The 26,117-nt window shown below is 35.4% G+C and overlaps 4 protein-coding genes across 5 annotated transcripts in view; 1 reads left to right on the forward strand and 3 right to left on the reverse strand.

The window, feature by feature from the left end:
• Positions 1 to 16,790, reverse strand: part of LOC123873608 (probable G-protein coupled receptor CG31760) — a 58,174-nt gene extending 41,384 nt beyond the window's left edge. The window contains exons 1-2 of one of the 2 annotated variants that reach the window (XM_045918528.1): positions 16,526 to 16,790; positions 8,231 to 8,235 (exon numbers count right to left, since the gene is read on the reverse strand). The gene's annotated coding sequence lies outside the window, so the exon portion shown is untranslated. The remainder of the gene's footprint in view (positions 1 to 8,230; positions 8,236 to 16,525) is intronic. The other variant, XM_045918527.1, reaches the window with a different exon arrangement.
• On the reverse strand, positions 3,532 to 4,544 carry LOC123873614 (3-oxoacyl-[acyl-carrier-protein] reductase FabG-like). Its single transcript, XM_045918539.1, has one exon. The coding sequence runs from the start codon at positions 4,530 to 4,532 to the stop codon at positions 3,765 to 3,767; it is 768 nt and encodes a 255-aa protein (XP_045774495.1). The 5' UTR covers positions 4,533 to 4,544; the 3' UTR covers positions 3,532 to 3,764.
• Positions 16,791 to 19,360: 2,570 nt separating the features above from the next.
• On the reverse strand, positions 19,361 to 22,460 carry LOC123874044. The gene is made up of 3 exons (XM_045919202.1): positions 22,257 to 22,460; positions 21,999 to 22,178; positions 19,361 to 20,499 (listed from the first exon to the last, which is right to left on the reverse strand). Exons 1-3 carry the CDS (start codon positions 22,303 to 22,305, stop codon positions 20,276 to 20,278), a joined length of 453 nt encoding a protein of 150 aa, XP_045775158.1. The 5' UTR covers positions 22,306 to 22,460; the 3' UTR covers positions 19,361 to 20,275.
• Positions 22,461 to 23,602: 1,142 nt separating this feature from the next.
• Positions 23,603 to 26,056, forward strand: LOC123874046. The gene is made up of 3 exons (XM_045919205.1): positions 23,603 to 23,779; positions 23,872 to 24,033; positions 24,236 to 26,056. Exons 1-3 carry the CDS (start codon positions 23,722 to 23,724, stop codon positions 24,457 to 24,459), a joined length of 444 nt encoding a protein of 147 aa, XP_045775161.1. The 5' UTR covers positions 23,603 to 23,721; the 3' UTR covers positions 24,460 to 26,056.
• Positions 26,057 to 26,117: the final 61 nt, after the last annotated feature.

The raw sequence follows: 26,117 nt of genomic DNA on the forward strand, positions 1-26,117 counted from the left end.
ATGTTCTTTCACACGTAAGCGAAGTTGCGGACAACTGGTTTTAAAAGAAAAACATGAAACAAGCGCACAAGTAGGTAGATATTACTTCGGAAAGCACTTTAAAGTTCAAAATGGAACACGCCTATTCAATACTCATAGATTTTTAAATCCCTGACGAGAAAAGAAACAGGGGCGGCGTGAAACTTGGTAGATAGAGAAAAAGATTTAAAAAACTGGCGACAAGTTACGAACAAAAACTCCGCCGTGGTGGCGCGGGTGGCTCCAAGTTATCACCCGGTAGATTATGAGCTCAGAACTCTAAAAACCCGGTCAAGTGCGAGTTGGACTCGCACACGAAGGGCTCCGTACTCTTTTAAGTTGTTTAAATTTTCATGGCGGCCATATTGAAAATTTTATTATTGTTCTTATAGCGGCCGCAGAAATACACATTTTGGGAAAATTTCGACACTCACGACACTTCGTCAGATTTTTTTTAATGTATGTTCTCCAATTACTCAAAGATGCCTGGACCGATTTGGATTTTTTTTTGTTTGAAAGAGTATTTATTATACTTCCCAGGTGGTTCAATATTTTAGTATGATCTGATGAATATCCTCGGGGATAGACACAGAACTTCCCAATGGATAATAGTAAATTGCTCGCGATCAGTTTAGTAAACGGTAGGTTTTTAACTAGGCATAGCATATTTTAGTACATTAGGGCCACTAAACATTGTGAAATAAAAAAAAAATCTAAAAAAATAAAACCGATTTCAATAACCCCAAACACTAAAAAGTAAAAAATATTTTTTGTTTCTACACGTGTAATGTACCCACATGTAAGAAATCGGGCAAGCTTCACACTTAGATTTCTTTTATTATGCTCGCTCGACTTCATACATGCATTACTAACACATGTAGAAACTAAAATTATTTTTTACTTTTTAAAGCCGATCCACACGCGCGCACGTACATGTAACACTTGCTTGTGATGCGCGTGAATCCGTAGACATAACTGCACGCATTACGTCTACGCGACCTGTGTGGCCGGCGCTTTAGTGTTTGTGGTTATTAAAGTCGGGTTTTTTTACGAAAAAGACTCTATGCTCGATGAATCTTAATACAGAAAAGTAACACACGACCAATGAAAGTAGACGGCCCTGGTTTACAGTGCAGATGAGAATTCAGATTGCTCTTTCAGTGAGTAAGGGTGCATTTACATAATAATGGGAATTCAATTATGCATAGTGGTCTGTATGTTAGGTAGGCGACTGTAACTAAATGTAGTTATTGCGTCTTCGATAGCCACTGTGTTTTGTCTTACATACTTTTGCATCCCGGGGACGAACATAGGCTACTTATTGTCCCGGAAATCAAAGAGTTTCTACAGGATTTTTAAAAAACCTAAATCTGCCTGGGTGTAGTTGCGGGCGTCATCTGTTTTGTACAGAGATAGCTTGCATCCCAGACGCATAGTATAGACAACTTTTATCCCGGGATTTTAAAAACCTGAATCCACGCGGACATGATGCGGACATAATCTAATATGAATATGTACCTATATGATATGCGGGATAATTCGCTAGCTCGCCGCCATCAAACTCATTTGACATTGGTTTATTCTACATTGCTGCTTCACTGAGCGATATAAAAATGATATTTCGTAGGAAACCTTCAATGGATTAAAAATAAATGTCAAATTAGCTTAGTGGCTTTCATTCAGAGATGATCACTGGACTAGCGAATTAATCCGCTATTTTATCTAAAACTACATAGTTTTCTAATTCAGCTCTCCAGTTTGAAAAAGATCACATTAACACATCACTAACTCTGGAATTCATAGTCAAGATAGGGGCTTCTTTAGACGACGATTCAAACGACATATTGTGTCATACACAACCATGCAATGCATAAAGGTTGAATATGACACATGTCGTTTGAATCGTCCTCTAAAAAACCCCATCTTGACTATGAATTCCGTCATTACGTTAGATTCATTTATTACATTACGTCAGAGTAAACAGAGTTCCATCGGATATACCTATGATGAAAAAGACTGTCTGTGATTGACCATGAAAAAGGCAACAACTGACAGCTAATTGCATTTACGCCAACCACGTCTCAGCACTCTCATGTTCCATTTTGCTAATAAAGACATTTATTTAATCCAAGCTGAAGCCTGTAACTTCGTTCGTGTAGATTTACGATTTTAAAAATCCCATGAGAATTGTTTGATTTTGCGGAATAAAATTCTATGTCACTCTCCAGGTCTTTGAAGATACTCATGCAAAAAATCACGTCAACGAGTTGCTCCGTTGCGACGTAATTGAAGAACAAACCAATAAACAAACACACTTTCGCATTTATAATTTGGGTAGTGATTTTCGTTATAACATCGTCAATAAGTACAGAAAGAAGTTATTTCTTGCAGCATAAACGTGAAATAGGTACTTTTATTAGAGAGTACCACAGTAGTATATTCTGATATCGACAGTTGCATCTAAAATTATACTTATAAGCTGCTTTTGACATTCGAATCAGATACCCGTAGATTTTGCTGTAAACAGTCGATAATAACCAAGTAGATGTTTTCTTAGTAAACAATAATAGTACAGGTAGGTACTATTAGAAAGTAAGATAGAGAGATGGATTACGTGAAGGAAGATATGTGTGAAAAAGTGGTGGATAATGTGTTAACCGGATGTCAGGAGTGAATGGAAGGAGAAGACATGTTGTGCCGACCCCATGTAGCGTGTGGGATAGCGACGAGAAGAATGGGGATGATGCCTGGCCTATGTTAAAAAAATTTCAAAAGAAAAATAAAAACCACAAACACTAAAAAGTAAAAAATAATTTTTGTTTCTACACGTGTAATGTATGTATGAAGTCGGGCGAGCTTCACACTTGGATTTCTAGTTTCTTTATACAATAGCAATATCTCTCGATACAATAGCAAAAAAAATGTTTGGAGACCCCCACTTTTTTTGATGTAACATCCGTTAAGTCAATTTTTTTCATATAAAATGTAACCTATGTCACTCGGACCTTCACAAACGGATCAATAATTGACACGTCATTCATAAAAATCGGCCCAGTAGTTTAAGCGCTACGGTGGAACACACAGAATCTGGATACAAACATAGTATACATACATACATAGACTCCTAAAGTCATAACCCTTCTTTTTGGCTTTGCCACAGTCGAGTAAAAACCTTCTTAAAGTTTACATAAGGGGACAAACAAAGATTATCTATACTTATTTTTATACAAACACTATCGTAATCGAACGCATGGATAGGCAAGTCTTATCTAATTAGACTAAAGTAATTGTGAATTCTTGTCAAAAAAATCGGCCAAGTGCGAGTCAGACTCGCGCACCGAGGGCTCCGTACTCGGGTATGTTTTCCAACATTTTGCACGATAAATCAAAAACTATTACGCATAAAAATAAATAAAAATCTGTTTTAGAATGTGCAGGTAAAGCCCTTTTATATGATATCCCATTTGGTATAGTTATTTTACTTTGAAAATTGAAACATACTTAAATTTTTTTTTATGATATAACCACAACAGTTTTCTTGACAGACACGACAGACAGACAGACAGGCGGACAGACAGACAGACAGACAACAAAGTGATCCTATAAGGTTTTTCCTTTGAGGTACGTAACCCTAACTAGGTTTTTGATAAGAATTCAAATTCACACAGATCTTATCAAAAGCCTAAGTTCACATGTACGCTTGATTTAGTCAGACTACCTGTTTATCTAAATACTATGTATTATTTTTATCCCTTAAGAAGCATCCCTCCATCTATTACAAATGAAGAACCTGTGATACTTCTTGCTTTATCACTCGCCAGGTATAGTATTAAATCAGCTACTTCTTTTGGCTCTATTAACTTTCCCAGGGCCGTCCGTTTTGATAGCGTATCCCAAAAATCTTTGTGCTTGGTTTTGTCGGGAATCAATGTGTCCATATAATCCGATTTCACAGGCCCAGGACAAATCGAATTCAGTCGTACACCATGAGATGCTACATCTAAAGCGACACCTCTTGTGAAATGATCCAATGCTGCTTTTGAAGTGCAGTAGGCAAGGTTTCCCGGAAAAAGGACAGCATGAGCCGCAACGCCAGATATGTTGACAACATTTCCACGCGACTTTATAAGATGAGGCATGCTGAGGTTGGTGAGGTAGGCAGCGGCTCTCAAATTGGTGGCAATGATCTCGTCGAATTTTTTCATAATATTATCCGACACTATGTCCACAAAGCCGCATATACCAGCATTGTTCACCAGAACATTCAATTTTCCGAATTGGGTAAGAGTAGTATCAATAATCTCCTTTATACATGTATCCGTAGCCAAATCGGCTACAATAACAAGCGGTTTTGTCCCGTTTTCTGCACATTTTTCTGCAACCGCAGTCAGTTTTTCCTTATTTCTCGCGACAATAACCACGTTCGCACCTTCTTCTGCAAACTTTAAAGCGGCTGCGGCACCTATGCCGGAGCTGGCGCCAGTCACAATCACTACGTTATCTTTGAAAGACATTCTAGTTACTAATAAATACTTATAATTAAATAATGTTTTATAGACTACTGTAAGTACCTTCTTATCATTTATGAGTTATTTTATTATCAATTATGAGTTATTATAGTACAAAACAATAGTGTAAAACAAAGTCGCTTCCCGCTGTCTGTCTCTATGTATGCCTAGATTTTTAAAACTGCGCAACGGATTTTGATGCGGTTTTTTAATAGATAGAGATATTCAAGAGAAAGGTTTATTTGTATAATACATGTATAAAATAGTAGAGTAATCCGATAATTTCAGAGGTTTCTAATGTGATGTTGTAAATTAACACATTTTTATTTTGCGATTTTATGCAATACAGCATTAATCCTTATCCAATTAATTACCTTAAATACATTGTGCATGTAACATAGATATGGCCCTTTACAACATGTAATTTAAATAAATATTTTCGAAAATATTACAGAAATAACTTAAAATTAAAAAAAAAACCCAACACAAAAACCTCTAAGTATAAGAAAACTAGAAAAGAGCTGATAACTTTCAAACGGCTGAACCGATTTTCTTCGATTAAAGCTAAGAACACTCTCGATCAAGCCATCTTTCAAACAAAAAAACTAAATTAAAATCGGTTCATTCATTTAGGAGCTATGATGCCACATACAGATACACAGATACACACGTCATATTTATAACACCCCTCTTTTTGGGTCGGGGGTTAAATATTAAAATATTACAGGACGAAGAAAATATTAAAATAAACGCAATAAAGCATGGAACCAGGGTCGAGACTCGAGAGAGAAGTGCAGGGCGGGGACAAAGGACTAGGGACAAGCACAAAACATACAAATAAGAAAGAAGAGGGTCAAAGTGCATCCGCAATATCGAGTTGTGGAAAGATAGGAAAGGATACTCTGTACGACTACGTGGGTACGGAGATATATACCTACTCGTGCAAAGATCTCATTTGGTTATGTAAACTACAAGTTCGTTTAGTAGTTTTTAAAATTCCGTACCCAAATTCAAATTCAAAAATTTTTATTCAACTAGACTTTTACAAGTATTGTTGAATCGTCAAAAGCATCTACCACTGGTTCGGAATGCCTTTCCAAAGGGTAAAAACGGAGCCCTATTAATGTCACTTTGCTGTCTGTCTGTCTGTCCGCATGTCACAGTTCTCTAGCTCGTAGACGAATGAGTTACAAACCTAAAATTTTGGTATTGGGTGTAGAAAATTTTTATTCCTTTCAAAGATTAAATTGTAACCGCTTATATTGAAAGTCAGATACGTAACATAATATTATCAAGATGTTCAACAAATATAGTTATGGCCTCCGTTTGAAGTTACGTAACAGCCTGAATTACGTATCTAGGTAAGTAGGTACACTATATTTATATGCACTTGAAGTAATAAATAAAATTATAACGAAATAATGTTTTTAACAAAAAAAAATTGCGGAACTCCTCTATATTTGAATGCACTTTTCTCATGTTTCTTTGGGGATATGATTTGAACGAAAAATTATAATATAATAATAAAAATAATAAAACATCCAATCAGCAAAATGAACTAATTACAGAGAAGCCGGAAGGGGAGGGATACGTTTCAATCTAATAATAACCCCAGTAGAGTGAAGTACCCGTAGTCCCGACATAGCAAATTGGGGCAGACATGGACAGACCACATTTTTTAATCTCCAAAAAACCGCGAACCGCAACAAAACCAATTGATTTTTTTTATTATCTTGTGGCGTCGCGTCGACGAGACTTTACCGACTCGATTAAAATGTTTGAATTTAATTGAATCCAGCGGAAACCAATCATCTCCCGGAAAACGTTAAGCTTGAATCATACAAAGTGCACGCGGCGGGACGGAAACGCACGACAGGATGTCATACTGAACACGCGTGTATATGCGTATTGATTCGGGAATCAAAATGCAAGGAACTGCACAAAATTCCCACGACAGAACGAATTGCCTTCAGTAATACTATCGAAACATACATAGAGTTAAACTTAAAAATGATCTTTTTTTATAAGGTGATCGGTCATTTGACCGGTTATAATATTAGTGTAACAATTTGTAGGAGCTTCGTATCAATATCATATTTGGCAATTGACAGTCAGCACGCACTGTGTATATTAAGCTTTAAAGCTCGTTCACACAGGCTGCGTAAGCGTAGACGTAGCGCGTACCATTGCGTTGTAATGTATGAAACATGGCACACCGCTTGCGTAAAGCGTGGACATATGCGTAACCTGGTGTGTTAGTTTATGCGCGTCACTAGGCACGTGTCGTTTACGCAATTGGTGTGAATCGGCCTTTACTGTCGATGTACAGCTACGATAGTAGAGGTAACTGTCCACTGAACACAGCGGAGCAGACAGCAGCGTGGATGAATGAGCAGCTTTTCAGTCTGTTTTTAATTTTTCACGGCTTAACCACTGAATCAATTCTGATGGATGGATACTAAATATATGTATAACTACGCAGATAGCTTGCATTCTAAAGATGGACTGCAAGAAAACATATTTTCTCCTATAATTTATTTATTTATTTTTAATTAGACACACATGCCGTCAAGTCTTGACCACACTCACAACTGATGGAAAGTAACAATGTGGCCTGAGATGGAAAATTTAATAGCAAGTAGATTATAACTTATTTTTATCACGAATTTTATTATAGGATAGATAGAATATTCTATAATAAATTCATGATAAAAATGCAAACTGTATTAGCAGTTCTCGGAAAGTTTGCAAACGGATAATTCGCAATTGCAGCACTAGAGGCGTTGCCAAGACTTGCGGGCTTCAGAGTTCTGATAGTAATTTTATTTTTAACCGACTTCAAAAAAGGAGCAGGTTCTCAATTCGTCGAAATCTTTTTTTTTTAAGTATGTTCCCCGATTACTTGAAGTCGCCTGGACCGATTTGGAAATAATTTTTTTTTTGATTGAACTCTACATTAACTCTTGTATACTTACACAATATATTCATTTTTAGTGTTTGTGGTTATTGAAGTCAGTTTTTTTTGAAAATTATATCATCCCCCTCAGTAGAAGGTGCCGCAAGATATCGTCAAGATCTTCATACCAAACAAAAAAAGAATTATCAATTTGGCGGAGTAATCGCGTAACAAACATACAAAAAAAACCGCCCAAGTGTGAGTCGGACTCGCACACCGAGGGTTCCGTCCTACTCGGGAATTTTTTTCGACATTTTGCAGGATAAATTAAATACTAAATAATAAAAATAAAAATCTGTCTTAGAATGTACAGGTAAAGCCCTTTCATATTATGATACCCCACTTGGTATAGTTATCTTACTTTTAAAATTTAAAGTTAAACACTTTTTTTTTAAATAATGTAAATACGAATTCACGGTTTTCGGATTTATTCCTTTACTTGTGCTATAAGAGCTACCTACCTGCCAAATTTCATGATTCTAGGTTAACGGGAAGTACCCTATAGGTTTTTTGACGGACACGGACGGACCCGGACGGACGGACAGACAGACTGACAGGCAGACAGACAACAAAGTGATCCTGTAATGCTTCCGTTTTTCCTTTTGAGGTATGGAACCCTAAAAACAATCAGCCGGATTTATAACCACCTTTTTTTGAAGTCGGTTAAAAATTATAGTACGAGTAGTTTTACCAGTCTTTGCTACAAAATAACGCAAATATCGGTATTCGGTATATTTCAAACCACAACCGCAGCTAAATACCTATTTAAGAAGATTAAAACGTGGTCAATCAACACGCAATTTAGACCGTTACTCGACCGTTATCTTTCTATGTAGTAACTTGGTAATATAATAGATATAATATTATCTGTCCGTGACATGATTTTGTAAGCCTTAATTAAGGCTTACTTACAAAATCATCTTAATTACGAAAGTAAAGCCTTACAGCCCCAGTGGGGTGTAAGGCTTTACACATTCTTGATTCTATTCAGATTCTTCATCACCATCATCATTAACCCATCGCCGGCTCACTACTGAGCACGGGTCGCCTTTCAGAATGAGAATTTATGTAGATCAATTAGTATCTCAAATGCTTCCTAATTACTCTTATATTTACTTAATATGTTACCAAAAATACAATTTTAATTACATAATAAAAATTTAGTACTTACTGTTTATTTCTACATTATAAAATTTACATTCTAAAATAAATTTTTGTTTATTTTTAAGCCACATTGTTTTTAACTTGTTATGAAAAAGTTTTAAAAACATACCACCCCTCTTAAAATCCCAAGTTTTCAAAGCGAAAAATCTGAAATAAATTAAAGTTGACAAACGTTTTGTAAGTAAGTACCAAAAACAGGAAAATGAAATAAAAGGTATTAGGTATGTCGGAAGAAACAAATGCAAAGTAAAATTACAAAGCCCCAGAACGTTCAATTAAAGTTTTACTTGTTGGACAAAATTACAAGGCATTATTTGGAGGAAAGCAAATTTAAACCTACCATTTGCTGTAAATTTTAATTACACGACTGCCCAAAAAAAGGAGTGTAATGTATTGAGGGCTCATGTAAATAGGTACGAGTAGATATGTATGTAAGTTTCTTTATTCCACCTTAACTTAATGAATGCCTGAACAGATTTGGATGAATGACGTATCGATAGAATCCTTACATTATCCCGAGTGGCACTGGCTATATATTTTTTTTAACTATTCAATATGGCAGTTATATAGTGCCATTGTCAAGTGTAATTTGTTTGCTATTTACTTAGTTCGTTTTTTTGAATTCATTATACCTAGGCAAGCGCTTGACCATAATCACACCTGATGGAAAGTGATCATGCGGCCTGAGATGGGACGCGTTTACCTGGAAGATGCCTATATTCACTCTTGCTTTAAAGATACTCGGATTGTAATCTGTAGAAAACTCAGATTACGGTTTTTGGCAGGGACGTCAGTCTAAAGGTCACTATTACCTATTTGACAAGGGTAAAAGTTCTAGGGATTTGAATAGCTCACTGCACCTGCACCTGATCTTTCTCCGGACGTGTCGGACTTTCGTCCCATCGGGCTATGAGAATGAGGGAATAGAGAGTGCACCTATGTTTGCGTACAATACTATATCTTCCGCGCAGTTCGCTAATCTCTATGGAGATTGGAGAGAATTCGGTCAGGATTACATTATTATTATAACAACTATAGACAATATAGACAGAAAATCATTTTCTCATGAACTAGTGGTAGTACCTACCTACCTTGTGCTTACATAATATAACTGGACTAGGGAGGGCATTGGATAGTCATGCATTGTTAGCGTTGCAATCACTTGCCAAGTTCAAATCTATTTATATCTACAATTGCATGATTGATTTGATTGGATTCCCTACAAATACAATTGAGGTTTTTAATCAGTTGATGAACATGTTCGTGGGTTTGCAGTGTTGAATAAATAAATACTTATTCATTTATATGAAACATCGCGCGGCAAAACAAAAAGGAGGGTTTTAGGTAAAATCACAGGTAAAATATAATGTAATGTATTTCAATCATCAATACGTTTATTATAAAAAGTCCTGACTCACTCACTAACTCATCAAAAAAGCTGAAATTTTGAAAGAGGTTCCCTTTCTAATGTAGACAACGGATAAGGTCGGATTTTCCGAAATTCCCACGGAAAAGATTGAGAATAAAGAGGATTTACATTTTTGCCGAGGTAACCGGGGGCGGTCATTAGACGACTGTCAACTCGTTAGTATACCTACTACGTATATAAAAAATCGGCCAAGTACGAGTCGGGCTCGCACACGACAGGTTCTGTGCACAGAACAAATAATACTAATTTTAAATCTGTGGTTCTGTGCCATCGAACACCGCGCTCCGTGCCGGGGTTTTTTTTAATTAAAAATTAGCAGCTATTTTGTTTGAATTTTTTATCATTTTTTTTAAATATTAAATGTATAATAGAAATATTATAGAATTATTTGTCTAATACATCTCATAATGAATTATCCACCAAAGTAAGATGTTCGACGGAGCGTCAATTATCTAATTATAAGGTCGATTAGTCTTGTGACCCGTAGAGTAAATTATCGCTTGTAGGAGTTAATCAATACAATATTATTATTATTAAGTTTATTTTTGTACACTGTTTGCGGCAGTTCAATTATTTAATTAATAAAATACATCTAACCTTACCTTATAATATTACTTAGGTATACTATGGATAATATTAGAATGGACATTTGCCTACTTATAAGCTTAAGATTTTGGTTAAACGTACCTAGCTTTTCTCCATTAAGTAGGTACGTAGTATAACAGGTAGGTAGTACCTAAGAGAGAATTGTATAAATGTACAATATTGTGCGCGTATAGCGACCAAGTTTTCCAAGACTGTTCATTGATTTAAATATTTCGTAAACGAGGTCAAAACAGAGAAGGCTTTTGTATGGCTTTTGTTTATTTATATTCGTTACCCTTCGTCAGGGTGGTCGTCACCTGTCACCCGCTCTCAGAGTGATAAGCAACACGGACCGGCCTTCCTTTGAGGGGGCGGAAATATAACTATGCAACAATAACCTTCACCAATGTACCTGACCATTGGGTCGTAAATATGTATGTTTTATCGTTGATATGTGATCCGTCCGTCTGCAACCGATTTTGTTTTGTTAGGGTTCGGCAGCGCCTTTAGAATTAAATAGCTCAATGATGTAGAGGCTGGCTAAAATCCGAAAAATTGTATTAAGTTCGAATTGCAACCGTTGCGCTGTTCTCTACTACCTTTTTTCGTGAGGAAAATGCGTCATGGATACCACCGGCCTCGGGAGAGCACAGTGGTTATGTCGGACTTCTACCGACTAAAAACTTCACGAGGTTCCATCCCACCGCTGACAACGGAACACAAGGGACCGACAACGCCCCGTTTCTCCACCACAGCAGACTCACCACAGGGACACTTAGACATAATATAGGCACGTAGTGTCCCCAAACACCGTTAGACGCATGCTGGAACCGCAGCACGCCAACCAACACGAGAACCACACTGTGAACGACGGACCGCCCCGTGTCCATCATCCTCAGATCCTCCCGAGGGCTAAGGTTCGCGGGAAAGGGCAACTCTACCTAGCACAAGCTGTATACGCTGTAGATGGTAGAAGGGAATACAAATTACTCTGTCTATCGGTTAAAATACACAGTTTCAGTTACATTAATTACTTAAATCAATTAAACAAATTGAGCTCAGAGCCAACAAACAAAATTACGGCGATCAAGTGATTCAATCATTACGAGCATTGTAGAGTTCGATACAAAATGTTAGGCCAACTTCTATACGTGCCGCTTGATAACGACGAGACAAAAATGAACTATCTTTACCCGACTACGGCAAAACCAAAAGGAAGGATTATGATTTTAGCAGTCTACGTATGTATATAATATGTGATCACCGATTCAACCTCTCCTGATTTAACTCAATGTTTCAATTCATTGAATCAAATTAACGTAGATACCCGTTAACTCCAGAACGCCTGCAAAAGTAGAACAAATCTTGGGAGAGGATATCCGGACGGATGTCATCCCTTTAGTTCCATAGCTCTCTCTCTATAACGTGGTATGGTTTTGACCCTTGTAATCCGACGGAATAGGATATGGCAAATACTTGACAACAGAATAACATGTCACTTACGTTTCATATTTGGGACAAATCTTAAAAACACTTGTTTAGTACCGAAAACCTAGAAATACCCAACCATACTAAAACTATACATGAGAATATAAACTGTCTGTCATGTTTTCAATTTTCATGGAAAGAAAGAAAGAAAAACGTCTATTTCTTAAATTGTGCCACACAATACATCACTTGTTATATAAAGAGATGGATCCTGGCGCTTCCTCCAATTTAACATTAAAGCCCAATAATGTCTTTATCGCTCAACCAATATTGACGGGCACAGAGGTACAAATAGCTCACATCCTGAAGATTGACATAGGATATCTTTTATCCCGGAAAATCAAAGGGTTTCCACGGATATTTTAACAAGTTCAATCAGTTTCACCAAATAAATAATTTTTGGTAGGAGCATATTGCGATTGCCAAGAGATGAAGATTCTAAGAGTTCCCACTAGTATATTTAAAAAAAAATCTAAATGCAAGTTGCGGGCATTATCTTGTATTTTATTTACCTATATACTTCCATACTTAATATTATAAATGCGAAAGTGTGTCTGTCTGTCTGTCCATCCATCTGTCTGTCTGCTACCTTTTCACGGCCCAACAGTGTAACCGATTCTGACGAAATTTGGTACAAGGCCAAGGTTAGCTTATAATATTTCGGGGACGAACATAGGCTACTTTTTATCCCCGAAAACCAATGAGTTCCCGCGGAATTCCTAAAGACCCATCCATTTAACCGATTTGTCTGAAAGGAACCGAAGTAGCTTGCGTCCCTGTAATCGAATTAGGCAATTTTTTATCCCGGGAAATCAAACAGTTCCCACGGGATCTATAAAAATCTAAATCCACGCGGACGAAGTCGCGGGCATCCTCTAGTTATTTATAATTATTTTCCTGTTTGTACCCTAATGAGGAAACAGGTTATATTCATGCACAGAATTCATACTTTGTTAAAATTAAGTTAAGCCAGGAACGGACAAAATATTAAAAGCGATTATGAAATTTAATCACGAGGGATTTGATTATAAAGCTTCTCCACTGCAATCCTTTTCTAACCGACTTCAAAAAGGGAGGAGGTTCTCGATTTGTCGGAATCTTTTTTTTAAATAATTATTTTTAATGTATGTTCCCCAATTACTCAAAGACGCCTAGATCGATTTGGAATTTTTTTTCGAAAGGGATCTTTGGAGGTGATCCCATATAAATTTGGTGAAGTACTGATGAATATCTTCGGAGATGGAGAACAGAACTCCTCAATGGATAAGAGTAAATTGCTCGCGATTAGTGTAATAGCTTAGCAAACAATAGGTTTTTAACTAGGCATAGCATATTTTAATATTATGGGGCCACTAAAAATTGTGAAATTAAAAAAAAAAAACAAAAATAAAATAAAACCGGCCACAAACACTAAAAAGTAAAAAATAATTTAGTTTCTACACGTGTAATATGTATGTATGAAGTCGGGCGAGCTTCACACTTAGATTTCTAGTTTATTTTATAAAACCTCCTCCTTTTTTGAAGTCGCTTAAAAATTGGCACATTTTTACCGACCGATCTCCTCTATGCTTCCCTCAAGCTACTCTACACTGGCGAAGTGCATTGTGCTGGTCTGGCACTACCAAAAGCCACCAAAAAAGAAAAGAAGAAGAAGGGACTTCGTCTGTGGTGGCGTTTGCTGGCGCGCGTGTTGTGACTTTTTGGAGTGTTTTTTTGTTAGAAGTGGTCGGTTTTTGTGTTCTGCTGGTGTTTATTGGTCGTGGAACTGACTGGGAAGCGCTCTAAAGGGGCACCGCGTGTATGTCGGTGGGCGCCGGCACAGACGAAGTCCATACTTACACATATAGTTTCCCTAACGTGTAAATAACTACAAACTTGACATTGGCTAATCAGTGTAAAGCCAGGCGAGAGAAAAAAAAGAAGAAGAAGACTGGTGTAGTCTCGGCTTTCGACTACAAAATGGACACATCACTGAGAAATTGAGGTCATGAAATAAATCAATTAATAATGTTTTACGCTTCTATTAACACACTGTACTACTTGCCTTGTTTTTAAATTGAGAGATGAGGCAATTACAAACTGGCGGTGATGTCACAGATTTAATGGAACACTGGCTTTTATTTGCGGGTAATAGATTATGAAACTATTTATTTATGTGGCCTTGTTCGAGACTAAAATAGCCATAGTCATGAATTTCATACCTTATGAGATTGTCATTGCCTCAATGTAGATTCCTCCGATAATGGCCTGTACGTATTTTATATTATTTGTATGTTTGTAAGTACTGTGTTGTTATAGCTTCTTCAAGCAACAATCTGCACACATATTTTGTATTTTATTCCGGAAAAATCCACATTCCGCGCAGGATTTTCAAAAACCGGAAACAGAGTGGACGAAGCCGCGCACGAAACATGTATTTTGGACTACGAATATATCGAATCGGACTACCCAGGAATCTGACTAATAGCGGTTTGGACCAACTACGAATTGTACTAACTGCGAAAAAGGTAGGTACATATTCAACCCATTGCCGACCCAATACTGAGCACGTGTAAGAAGAGTCTTAGAATGAGAAGGGTTTAGGCCTTAGTCTACCACGCTGGCCCAATGCGTATTGGCAGAATTAACACACCTTTGAGAACATGGAGAACTCTCAGGCATGCAGGTTTCCTCACGATGTTTTCCTTCACCGGTAAAGCAAGTGATACTAAAACGCACATAACTGAAAAATTAGAGGTGCGTGATCGAACCCCCGACTTCTGATTAAGAGCCGGACGTTCTAACTACTTCAACGTTTTGTTAGAAGTTCCCTTAATGTAGTGAACTGTGATAGATGCTACTTAATACTTATTTTAAAGTTGTAAATTAGTAAAAGGATTAGGGTAAGCAGTGCTTGTTTGCTTATATGAAAGAGATCGCAAGTTATTTAAAAAGTTAAAAAAAAAAGTCTCATGCCTGTCATGAACAAAATTTTAATATGAAAATATGAACAAAAATTTAAGATAATTATTTTTGGCATTTATTAATGGCATACAGTATGCCATTGTGAAAAAAATAATGTGTTGAATTTTTGAAAAACAAATTGGATACTCACGGAATGATGAAAGGGATTCTGAGTTCTAACGATATACAATCAAAATCTGTTCAGGCATTGAGAAGTTATGGTGGAATAAAGAAACACACACATAGGCACCTGAAAAAATCCTGAAAACTTGACAAGGTCGTTCAATAAACCTTAAATACTGCTAAGTAGGTACTTGTCGGACCCCTCATACTCATTTAAAATTTGTTGCTTCAGCTGAAATAAGATCGCGATGATCTTGCAGAAATAAAATTTAAGTGCGTAGGTGCTCGGATATTATCGCAATAACTGATGGGACGTGGATAATAGAAGGTATACCTACCCTGTCTATCTATCCCAGCTGAAAGATAATTTAATGATGCTTAAAGCTTAATAAACCAAAACCACACAGATACAAGAGGGGTTTTATTTTAGAGTTCCGTACCTCAAAAGGATAAACGGATAAATGTAGGATCACTTTGTTGTCTGTCTGTGTGTTTGTCCTCAGTCGTATCTGTCAAAGAAACCCTTAGTGTACTTCCCGTTGACCTAGAATCATGAAAGGCAGGTAGGTAGGCCTTATAGCACAAGTAGGTAATGGAAAAATCCGAAAACCGTGAATTTTTACATCACAAAAAAAAAAAAAAATGTTTTCATACACAAATAATAATTCATATTTTAATTTTCAAAGTGAGATAGCTATACCAACTGGTGTATCATATGAAAGGGCTTTATCTGTGCATTCTAAAACAGATTTTTATTTATTTTTATCCGTAATAGTTTTAGATTTATCGTGCAAAATGTCGAGAAAAATACCCGAGTACGGAACCTTCGGTGCGCGGGTCTGACTCGCAGCTGACCGGTTTTTTCAGGATATTTCAGAATTAGCATAGGTAAATACCTAGGTACCTACGGCAAGCCTACCAAACATAAATAATGTTAAAAAATTAAATATTTTAAGAATAGATCAGAATATCCGGAAACTCTTACACTGAAATTCTTACACCTATAAATACCTAAATAGGGACAGATTTTTTTTTGCAAAAATAACGCTGAATTTTTTTGTTTAGGAAACATATTTAATTACAACTGTTTTGTTTGTATTGCAAAACAAATAGCATAACTACTTATCCCTATTTATAAATAATAGGTAAATGAGACGCAATATATTCCAGGCAAGCAGTTAGGTAACATCTCGCAGGCTCCCTCTCAGCTAAGGGTCATAACCTTTAACCCTCCACTCAGTAGGTACTAGGTGCCTACATCAAATATATTTAAACAAGAATCAATATAGGTATTAATAAAAAAATACTGACCGCAACGTATTATCACGAGCTTCACGCTTTTGTGGTTCTTATCATGAATGATTTCAGGATGTCCTTCAGTCAAAATGTTCATACACAAACACGATATTTTTTTCAAAACAAACATATAGACATTTCACTGAGTTTATCTTAAATCGTTTCAACACTCGCATGTAAGATTAGATCGTACCGTAAAGTGGTTACTTAATCATTCAATATCAAACCGTTTAGAAGGTTGCGCGGCGAATATAGCTCCCCACAGCTTTCAGTCAACTGAAGGCTGAAGCCTACGGGAAAATATCAAGCCTCGACCGGGAATCGCTGTGAAAACAGACCCTGTGTGAAGCAACAAACGTTGTCCCACTCTTTCTAAACTATGCGTAAGCGAGTGAGTCAGAAGAGGTCAACAGGTCCACACTCAGCATCTACTGTAGGTAATAATTGTGCCATGACGAGTTTTCACGATAACTAACGATGAACGCTCTCCCATCGGAAAAGCTCAACGGTTAACGATAATATTCTTCTTATTTACGGAAAGAAAAGGACATTTTTGTTTAGAATCTTTGGATCATTCCATTGCCTTAGATCTGTGTATTGATTAGGTATATTTATATGTTAGAAGTAACATTCATAACACAGGACGTGAAAAAGCTAGCCTTACCTACTAAGAGCGCCGTCCATAATAAACGTATGAGTAGTTACTTAAATTGCTACCAAATCATCATCGGATCGCCTTTCAGAATGAGAAGGTTTAGGCCATAGTCCACGCTGCTAGCCAAGTGGGGATTGGCAGAGACACATTTGAGAACTTAGGTTTCCTCACGATATTTTTCTTTACCGTTAAAGTAAGAATAAAAATAAGAATCGAACCCCCAACCCCTCGAATAGCAGACCAAAGACTTAACCAGAAGGCTATCATCATTGAAATGGGAAATAATTTAGCAAATCTCAGAATTGCTTCCCTGGGGTACCCACCTATAGGTACCCACAGAACCACATAATTAGGGTTCCGTACCCGAAGAGCGGAAATGGGACCTAATTATTAAACCTCCTCTGTCCATCCGTCTATCTGTCAGCGGGCTGTATCTCATGAACCGTAACTGTAGAGTAACCGAAGGTAGAGTTGAAATTTTCAGTGTGTACTTCTATTGTACTAACTACATAACTAACTAAAACAACTATAAATAAAAATTTCAAAACGGCCGCCATTAAAAATGAAAATACATAATCTTGTATGATGGTATGGCACCATCGATTATGGAACACTTCGTGTGCAAGTCCGACTCGAACTTGGCCGGTTTTTTTTCATAAAAACAATGTTCGTTCTAATTTACTTACATTTTTTTTATATCCTGGCTTGTCTATGTATAATAGATTCATATGCCTAATGCTGTCGCTTTTCAAGTGGGTTTATAGTGCTTAAACTAATTGTGGCTAATTCTGTTGACCTATCTCTAAACTAAAATGACATTGCTACCAAACTCTCAAAATCAAGATCATTTATTCAAAGCAGGTACTTATTGTACACCTTTTGATGGTCAGAATTGTTAAATTTGTAAGATGATATAGTGGTGATTTAATTACGTAACCTTAAAACTAAAGCTACGAGGGTTCTAAATGCGCCCAGGTCTGAGAAGAGCCCACAACTAACTCAGCCGGGCATGATACCTTTCATGCTCCCTGCAGAAAAAAAATTGCTCTAGATTCAGACCTGCCAATTTAGTTTAGAAATTGTGTAAGTAGACAAGAATAATCTACTTACTAAAAACATCAAATAAAACACTTGGTAAATCAATAAAATATTAAAATTTATTGAAAAGTACTTAATAATACGTAACTAATGGTCAATGGGACAGGTTCTAAGCGTAACTAAATTTTAGAGCATTTACATCTTTTTCTTATGCATGTAATAAGAAAAAGATAGACAAACCTAATTTAATTTAGAACTGTCAAACCTCGTGACTTTAGGTGCCAGTCGTGAAACTATTGTTTTGAAGAGTGTATTAAAATTAAGTCTTTTCATTTTCGCTTCTTTTTTAGCAATATCAAAAAGAAAAATATGCAGATACTCTAAATTTAGTTTGGAGATAAACATCAGAATCGACGCCGATGGGTATCTACTTATTTAATTTCAGCATTAATGTAACAGTTCAAAGGAAATGAAATAAATGCAACGTCTGCTGTAGGTATGTAAATAATTTGGTAATCACAAAATGTAAATTGTTTTCATTTTAAAAATATGTGTTGTAAAGGTAGGTATGGCAACCTCCCCCAGTCTCGGTAACTTGAGCGGTCTACTCGGCTTCTGAAGCGAGCTTGGTTGGCTGGAGTAAAGACTTCGGCGGGGAGGAGCAAAGCACGCACATCAGACGGAAAGTGCGGAAACCACCACACCTCTTATCGGTTTCTACACGGCATTGTACCGGAACGCTAAATCGCATGGCGGCACTGTTTTGCCGTAGGGTAGTAACTAGCCACGGCCGTAGCCTCCCACTACATTATTTCAAAAACATTACACCAACAGACATTACACATACATTTCTATATTCAGCAGTTGGAGTCCCAACTAATTTACATTATAAAATGCTATTGGACAGAATTCTTAACTATTCACTTATTTTGGATACAAGATATTTATACAGAGAAAAAAGGATAAGTATTATTCACAAGGCACTGTTGTTTCAATAGTGGTATAGTTTTTGAATATCACACTAATATTATAAAGGTGAAAGTTTGTATGTGTGTGTGTGTGTGTATGTTTGTTACTCCTTCACGCAAAAACTACAGGACGGATTTGGCTGAAATTCGGAATGGAGATAGATAATATCCTGGATTAGCACATAGGCTACTTTTTATCCCGGAAAACCAAAGAGTTCTCATGGGATTTCGAAAAACCTAAATCCACGCGGACGAAGTCGCGGGCGTCAGCTAGTCTCTTATATTGTGAAAAATATAAAGATACTTCTTGTTTCCACCCTGTATACTTATAATTATTACAATTCAAATGCATCATTATTAAATAGTTATTTATTTGTAAAAATATTAGTATGATACTTACTCTATTTGGACGGAGTTTAGAACAGTATTTTATATTCAGCTTACATTCTTATCAGTCATAATCCTAAGACACAATTAATTGCATAAGGAGCACGTAAAGATACTCTTTATACTAATGATATTATAATTATAATATGATATTTTTATGTCATCTACAATATCGTAAAAGTAAAAATTAAGTAATTGATTGGTCACTAGACAAAATACTATGACTACAATACTACACTAGAGGCTAAAAGTTGCAGATGTATGTATGTTATTAAGTATTCATTGGCAGAGCGATAACATTTATTACTAAGTGTCACAGTCATAAATACACCATTTCATATGTGATATAAATAACAAATTATTTACATCAATAGTTATTATCAAAATAAAAATCTATTGAAAGTCACAAATATGTAGGCAATAGCATAGGCTTTTAAAGTAGCAGAAGTATGTACATTAGAAGAATGATTGCATTCATCGGCATAAACACCACATTTCTTGTTATAAATAACAAAATATTGTTCTTCAATTAACTTTGTGTTATATTAAATAATCTGATTGTAAGCAGTGATTACTAAAGTAACAGATGCACATGTATGTTAGAAGAATTTTTGCAGTCATCACAGGAGCAGTAAGCAACACACTTCTTACTAAATGTCATTGTCATAAATACATACAATACATTTCACACATTATTATACCTTATTTAAATATTTATCAATACAAAAATCTATTGTAGGTAAAAAAGATGAAGGCAACAGCACAGGCTATTAGAGTGGCAGATGTATGTATGATAGAAGAGTGATTGCATTCATCGGCAGAGCAATAGCATTCTTCCCAGTAAACTCCATTGTCATAGACACCCCAGTTGCACACACCAGTGACACCAGTTTCGGCGACTGATGCACAACGTCTGATAACTTGCCTCCACCTGCCATCCCCTGGAAAACAACAATTAATTTTTCAGTGACTATATACTAATATTATATGTAATATTATATGTAATATATTTCCTTAAGTTAATATGGCAATTAAAATCTACTGATTGCAACCAGTCATACTATGTATTATCTTTCTGGGCTGGTTTCCGCACTTAAACATTTCCATCTGTTATCAATCCTATGTTGTACGACTATGTATTATATAAGTGGTGTGGATTTTTCATCATTAGGGTTTAGTACGCAAAGGGTGCTAACAGGTCCCTATTACTAAGCCTTCATTGTTTGTCGGTCTGTCTGTCAGCTGGCTGTATCTCATGAACGGTGATAGCGAGTTGAAATTTTCACAGTGCGTATTTCTCTTGCAGCTATTACAACAAATAATAAAAAATCAAGATTATATCAAAATGGCATGAATTTTTTTAAAAAGTAAATAGTGCTATACATTATATGATGTGTAGCACTATTTACGCTTGTGTGTGAGACCAGTTCACACTTGACCAGTTTTTTGGTCCTTAAATATTCGAATTTGAATATTAAGCAAAATACTTTAATTTTTTTTAGTTTACTTACCCTATCAAAAGTTCTTAAAAAATATTTTTATATTTATTTTTGATTTTTGTTATAAATACTTTGAAAGTTTATACCCAGTAGGCGAGTTACTATTAAATATGTACTTCCAAAGTTTTTATTACAAAGTAAGAAGTTGAAAATTATTGATTTATTGATCTCTGGTTATATGGCTTATTGATATTATACTGTTCTAAAACATCCTTCATACTGTTACTTCAGGTAAAAAGAACGCTGGATGATTGTGGACAGGGAATGTCTCTGCAGCCTGCACTTAGATACTATTTATTAAGAGTGGGAAAAGACACATTGATGAATGAACCAATTAAACATTAGTATAGACACTCCTGCTGTTATATCATTTCATACCACTAAATAGATCATAAGTCACCTACTGAGCAGGTACAACAACAGTGGCTATTCCACAAGACAACAAAGTGTACATATTTAAGTAAGGAAGTAATACATAGGTACATTTTCTTCAAATGTACATGATTTACACATGAGTGAACTTGAGTGAAAACAGGAACTAAAAATTTGAAACAGTGCAACCAATTTACTTTCAAATGTATCAAACTAATTACTCAACTGAAAGTAACAACATGCATGCCACATACAGTAAAAACCATTTAAAGTACTTTTTAAGTAAAGTATTTAAAATATGTACATATTTTCACTTTAACACCATGTAAATAACTAGCTTTTCCTGCAATTTTATCCATGCAAATTATGGTTTTTTTACTACTGGTTCTAGAAACTTGAGTTACATAAATATTTTCTATATTATAACGAGGCCCTCACTAATAGAATTATTCAAAAGTTCTACGGGAGCTAGATGGGAGCAGTCAACTAAACCTTTATCACATACGTATATCTTCTAAATTGCTATCAGCTCATACAACAAAGTACTAGTTATTAAATTATCAACTAACATATAAACCCTTTAGGCCCTTGCTGTGTGACTTTCATACAAAATGAACCAGGCATATGAGATTCGTCGCTATTACATTCTACAGCTATGTGGCTGTCTGTGTCGAACTTTTTGTACGCGCCACAATTATCTTCTTCTAAACTCTGTGATGAGGCGCACTGGTAACACCTCACGCAGAAAACTGAAATATTATGAAGAATATGAGGAATAAAAAATAACATGTTTTTCAGAAAAATAATTATTCTGAAACTTTGTTTACCTGTCGGCAGAGTACACAGCGCGAGGAAAAACAATACTTTGATGAACATTTTGGATGGTAAATACTTATTTATGTTTTATTTAATTAGTTTAAGCTTAATTTAAGGCACATTTCAGGTAATAACGAACAGTTTAATTAACATTTAACATTTGAATCTCACACAATCAGTCACACCCTCAAAACAACTGACAACAACCACAGAAGCATGGATATAGGAAATAATAATATTATTGTCAGATGATTGTCAGTCAACATGAATAGCTGTAAAGGTGCTGCCAGGTTTTTATTTCACTTTACCCTTTTTCAATTTACCCTAGATTTTGAATTAGGTGGAAAAAATACCTCTATTTTTGGAATTTTGAACTTTCATATTGCATTATATATTGTAATAATCGTGCTATAAAATTATAGAGGAAATAACAAGTTAAGCAAAATTTTATTTCACTACAATAAATATTATTTAAATTCAATTCAAAGATTTCAGATTCAGATAGTTTTCCCCGTGTCATGTCATGGTGCTTGCCTCACACTAGGTACTGCTATTAAATATCTCTAATTTCCTTTTTGGAGAACATAACATAGCATTTTAAACTTGAAATAACTGCCTACAATTGTAATCTTTTAATTTTATAGTAAGAACTTACCCAAAAACTAGGTATCTTAGTTAAATTTATAGGTGCTCTATAATATATCTTAACAATTCTTTGCAATAGATAACCAACAATGATTTTAATACTTGCGGCATAAGAGTTTTGCCTTAAATCACGGGTAAAATTCACTAAGTTGGTAATATTTCAACTGACTTCAACTCTTGGCTCTATCGTTTTATATTTACCTACCTTAGAGAATATAAATCACTACAGTGCGACAAGGATCTTTTGGCGTGTGGCACCACCATCTTGTGAAGTGTCACTCAGTCCCTTTGTATGCGGTGTTGCTAATTACAAAATCTGAATTTCACTGTTTTTTTTTTTAAATATTAGAGCCATTCCATACACTCAACTTCACGATATATCTTGAAAATAGATGTAGCATAAAAATGTGTCTGCATCTTATTAGCAATAGGTTTTAGTATTTGAGCAGGTAAACATGATAGGTTGCAAATCCATGGCCTTTAAAGGTTTTCATTTTTTTTTTTTCAATGTGGAAACAAGGACGGCTTTCCCAATTTCTCTTTCAGTTAAAATTAAATAAAACTTACTCGATTTTCAACATTTACATTTTCAACATATTCCCTAAACTTGAGAAGATTTATTTGCTGGCAGCCTTTGTTCTAAAACAACACCCTTCTGTCAATGTCATTCAAGTGCCAAAAGATCCTTGTCGGACTATACCTAAATACAGTACTTACGTTTACAAGTCTATGGTTTGTTTAGATTTATTTCGATTTGGTTTTTGAGTGCAATAAAAAAGGTTATAAATTCAGAGTCAAAGTCAATTTCAATTGTTTTCTTTTAACGTAATAATGGTTCGATATTTGAAAATCGTGAGTGTATTTATCGTGCTAAGTTTTGTAGCCGATGGTAAGCACTAAGCAATAAAGCGTTGTTCGCGGTCACGCCCAAAACATCGCCTCAGAATAATAATAATACAATAAACTCCTATTGTTTTTCAGTATATTGTATAAAATGTTGGAACTGCCGATCGAACAATGACCCGAAATGTGCTGACCCTTTTGATAACTCCACTGTTCCAATAACTGATTGTAACCAAGAGAAGGGATTGCCTCATTTACCGGGAATAAGACCGACTATGTGCCGCAAGATAAGGCAAAAAGGTACTCAATATAAGTAATTGTTTTTTTTAGTTACAAGTTAATATTGCGGTTGACGAGAATAGAAAGCAATAATTATGAGGTCTAAAATTCATCTCGATTGCCAGGAAAAGATGCCCCTTGCCTTGACGGTTACCTTTCTTACTTTACCTTTGTTAACCACGGCTATCATAGTTTTTAAACATAGGTCTTAAATAATTTTCAGTTAATGGCGAATGGCGTTACTTCAGAGACTGCGCATATCTGGGTGAAGTTGGAATCCAAGGCGATGAGAGATTCTGCCTGATGAGGACCGGGACGTACAATATCTTCCTTGAATACTGCACTTGTAACAGTAAGGATGGTTGCAACTCCTCCGGAATTTTCAAATCAATGCCTTTGTTGGTGTTCTTATCAGTTATAAGTGTTTACTTTAAGATTTTTAACTAGACTTACCAATTATACTGAAAACCTGATTACATAGACTACTTGCTAATTTTTTAAAATCAGGGGGCTAATATAGAAGTTGTGATGTTCACATTGTGATTGTTCACAACCAAAACATTGGAGCTTTGTTTTCTGTTACTGCTTCATGCTTGCCATGTAACTACACTGTAGGCACAGTAGTTAATCAATTTATTTCATGTGTAAAACAAGGAGTCCAATCTGTAGTTGCAACATGGCGGTTTGCACATATTGTAGACTAAAGATTAAATACACAGACCAGCCGAGACTTGTTTTTGTATAAAGTGCAGTTATTCACCTCATGTTCAGATTAGAACACTTGTTTTGTGCACTCTGTATCTGTGTGCTTAGTATGAACTTACCAACATGATAGAACCTAGTTTACAAAACCAATTTTGTCCATACATCTACAGCCAGCGTTCGAAGCAGAAACTTTTTGAAATTAAAATGGTGGCAGATAACTGACTTTAAATCAAGGAAATGTATGTAGATCCATTTTATACTTTTGGTATTGTATCTTGATGCTCGAATTTTATCAACATTGTTGAGATGTTAAGTCTCATAGTATAGATTAACTAGTCTGTGCATGTGAAACAAAATAATGTGCGACGACATGGGTGTCTATGATAGTGTGTGATTGAATCAAGCTTTTGTTTCCTGTGCAGTATGAGAAAATATTACCCACCTTTTTTTCTTCTCTCTGGGCTGGTTTCCGCACTTAAACGTTTCTGTCTATTGTGTGTAAAAAAAAAATCAGTACCCATGTGCAAACACAATATTCTTTCCAATGGTTTTTAGCATTCTTGTTATGTGATAGCAACTGTAAGTGATTTGTACAATCAGGTTTTTGTTGTATACATTTTTATAAAAGTAGATGCACAAATTTTAAATTTTTTAAGGTAAGTATACTTATTGGGTATGTAAAAGCAATGGTAAACCATTGTTGATATTAAAAATGGTAATGGTAATTTTAATTATTGTGCCTTATCTTATAGTTTTATGAAATCATGACTATTTTTTTTATTAAGAATAGTTTTGGGAAAACTGTTTACTAATAAATGTTATTTTTAAGATTGTAAAATAGATCTGATAAAAAGGTAGCTATATCAATATGGAATCAAATTACCTATTACTAATGACTAGCTTTTAACAGTGACTAATCCAGTTTTTTAAAAATGCCATAGTTGTTAAGAATTTTATTTCTAAGAATCCTTTCTTTTCGTGAGATAAAAGTATGCAATCCAAGACCTAAGCTGTCTCCGTGGAGTATTTAATGCATTTACCATAATATTTAGTATCGTTTAATTATTATTTTACATACTACCTACCTCACTAACATGAATCTCAAAATCCTCAGCAAATGACAGTTTTGGATCTGTTGGATGGATCTTTATTAAGTTAGTTTTTGCTTCGTATCATACCAGTATAAAGTGTTGGTACTTAATACAAAGTAGATTTAAGCTCCTGAAAATTCTTTTCACACAGCCATATATCTATAGAAGACTGAAAAATTCCGACCATTATACATTCCGATTTTTTGTACTTATTTTTAAGAAAAAATAAAGCATGATTTGCAAAAATAATATGTTTTTCTTATAGCTCCTAACACAAATAATAAATACGAAATATTTACCTAGGTTTAG

This window comes from Maniola jurtina, chromosome 17 (genome assembly GCF_905333055.1).
Source record: "Maniola jurtina chromosome 17, ilManJurt1.1, whole genome shotgun sequence".
Lineage (NCBI taxonomy): Eukaryota > Metazoa > Arthropoda > Insecta > Lepidoptera > Nymphalidae > Maniola > Maniola jurtina.

Excerpts from the sequence above, each read along its gene's own strand:
- LOC123874046 (XM_045919205.1), top strand. The coding sequence starts at position 23,722 with ATGGTTCGATATTTGAAAATCGTGAGTGTATTTATCGTGCTAAGTTTT. Across the intron at positions 23,780-23,871 it reads GCTAAGTTTTGTAGCCGATG|TATATTGTATAAAATGTTGG; the intron begins GTAAGCACTAAG and ends ATTGTTTTTCAG. Across the intron at positions 24,034-24,235 it reads CCGCAAGATAAGGCAAAAAG|TTAATGGCGAATGGCGTTAC; the intron begins GTACTCAATATA and ends AATAATTTTCAG.
- LOC123873614 (XM_045918539.1), bottom strand. The coding sequence starts at position 4,532 with ATGTCTTTCAAAGATAACGTAGTGATTGTGACTGGCGCCAGCTCCGGC.
- LOC123874044 (XM_045919202.1), bottom strand. The coding sequence starts at position 22,305 with ATGTTCATCAAAGTATTGTTTTTCCTCGCGCTGTGTACTCTGCCGACA. Across the intron at positions 22,179-22,256 it reads GCTGTGTACTCTGCCGACAG|TTTTCTGCGTGAGGTGTTAC; the intron begins GTAAACAAAGTT and ends ATAATATTTCAG. Across the intron at positions 20,500-21,998 it reads AGGGCCTAAAGGGTTTATAT|GGGATGGCAGGTGGAGGCAA; the intron begins GTTAGTTGATAA and ends GTTGTTTTCCAG.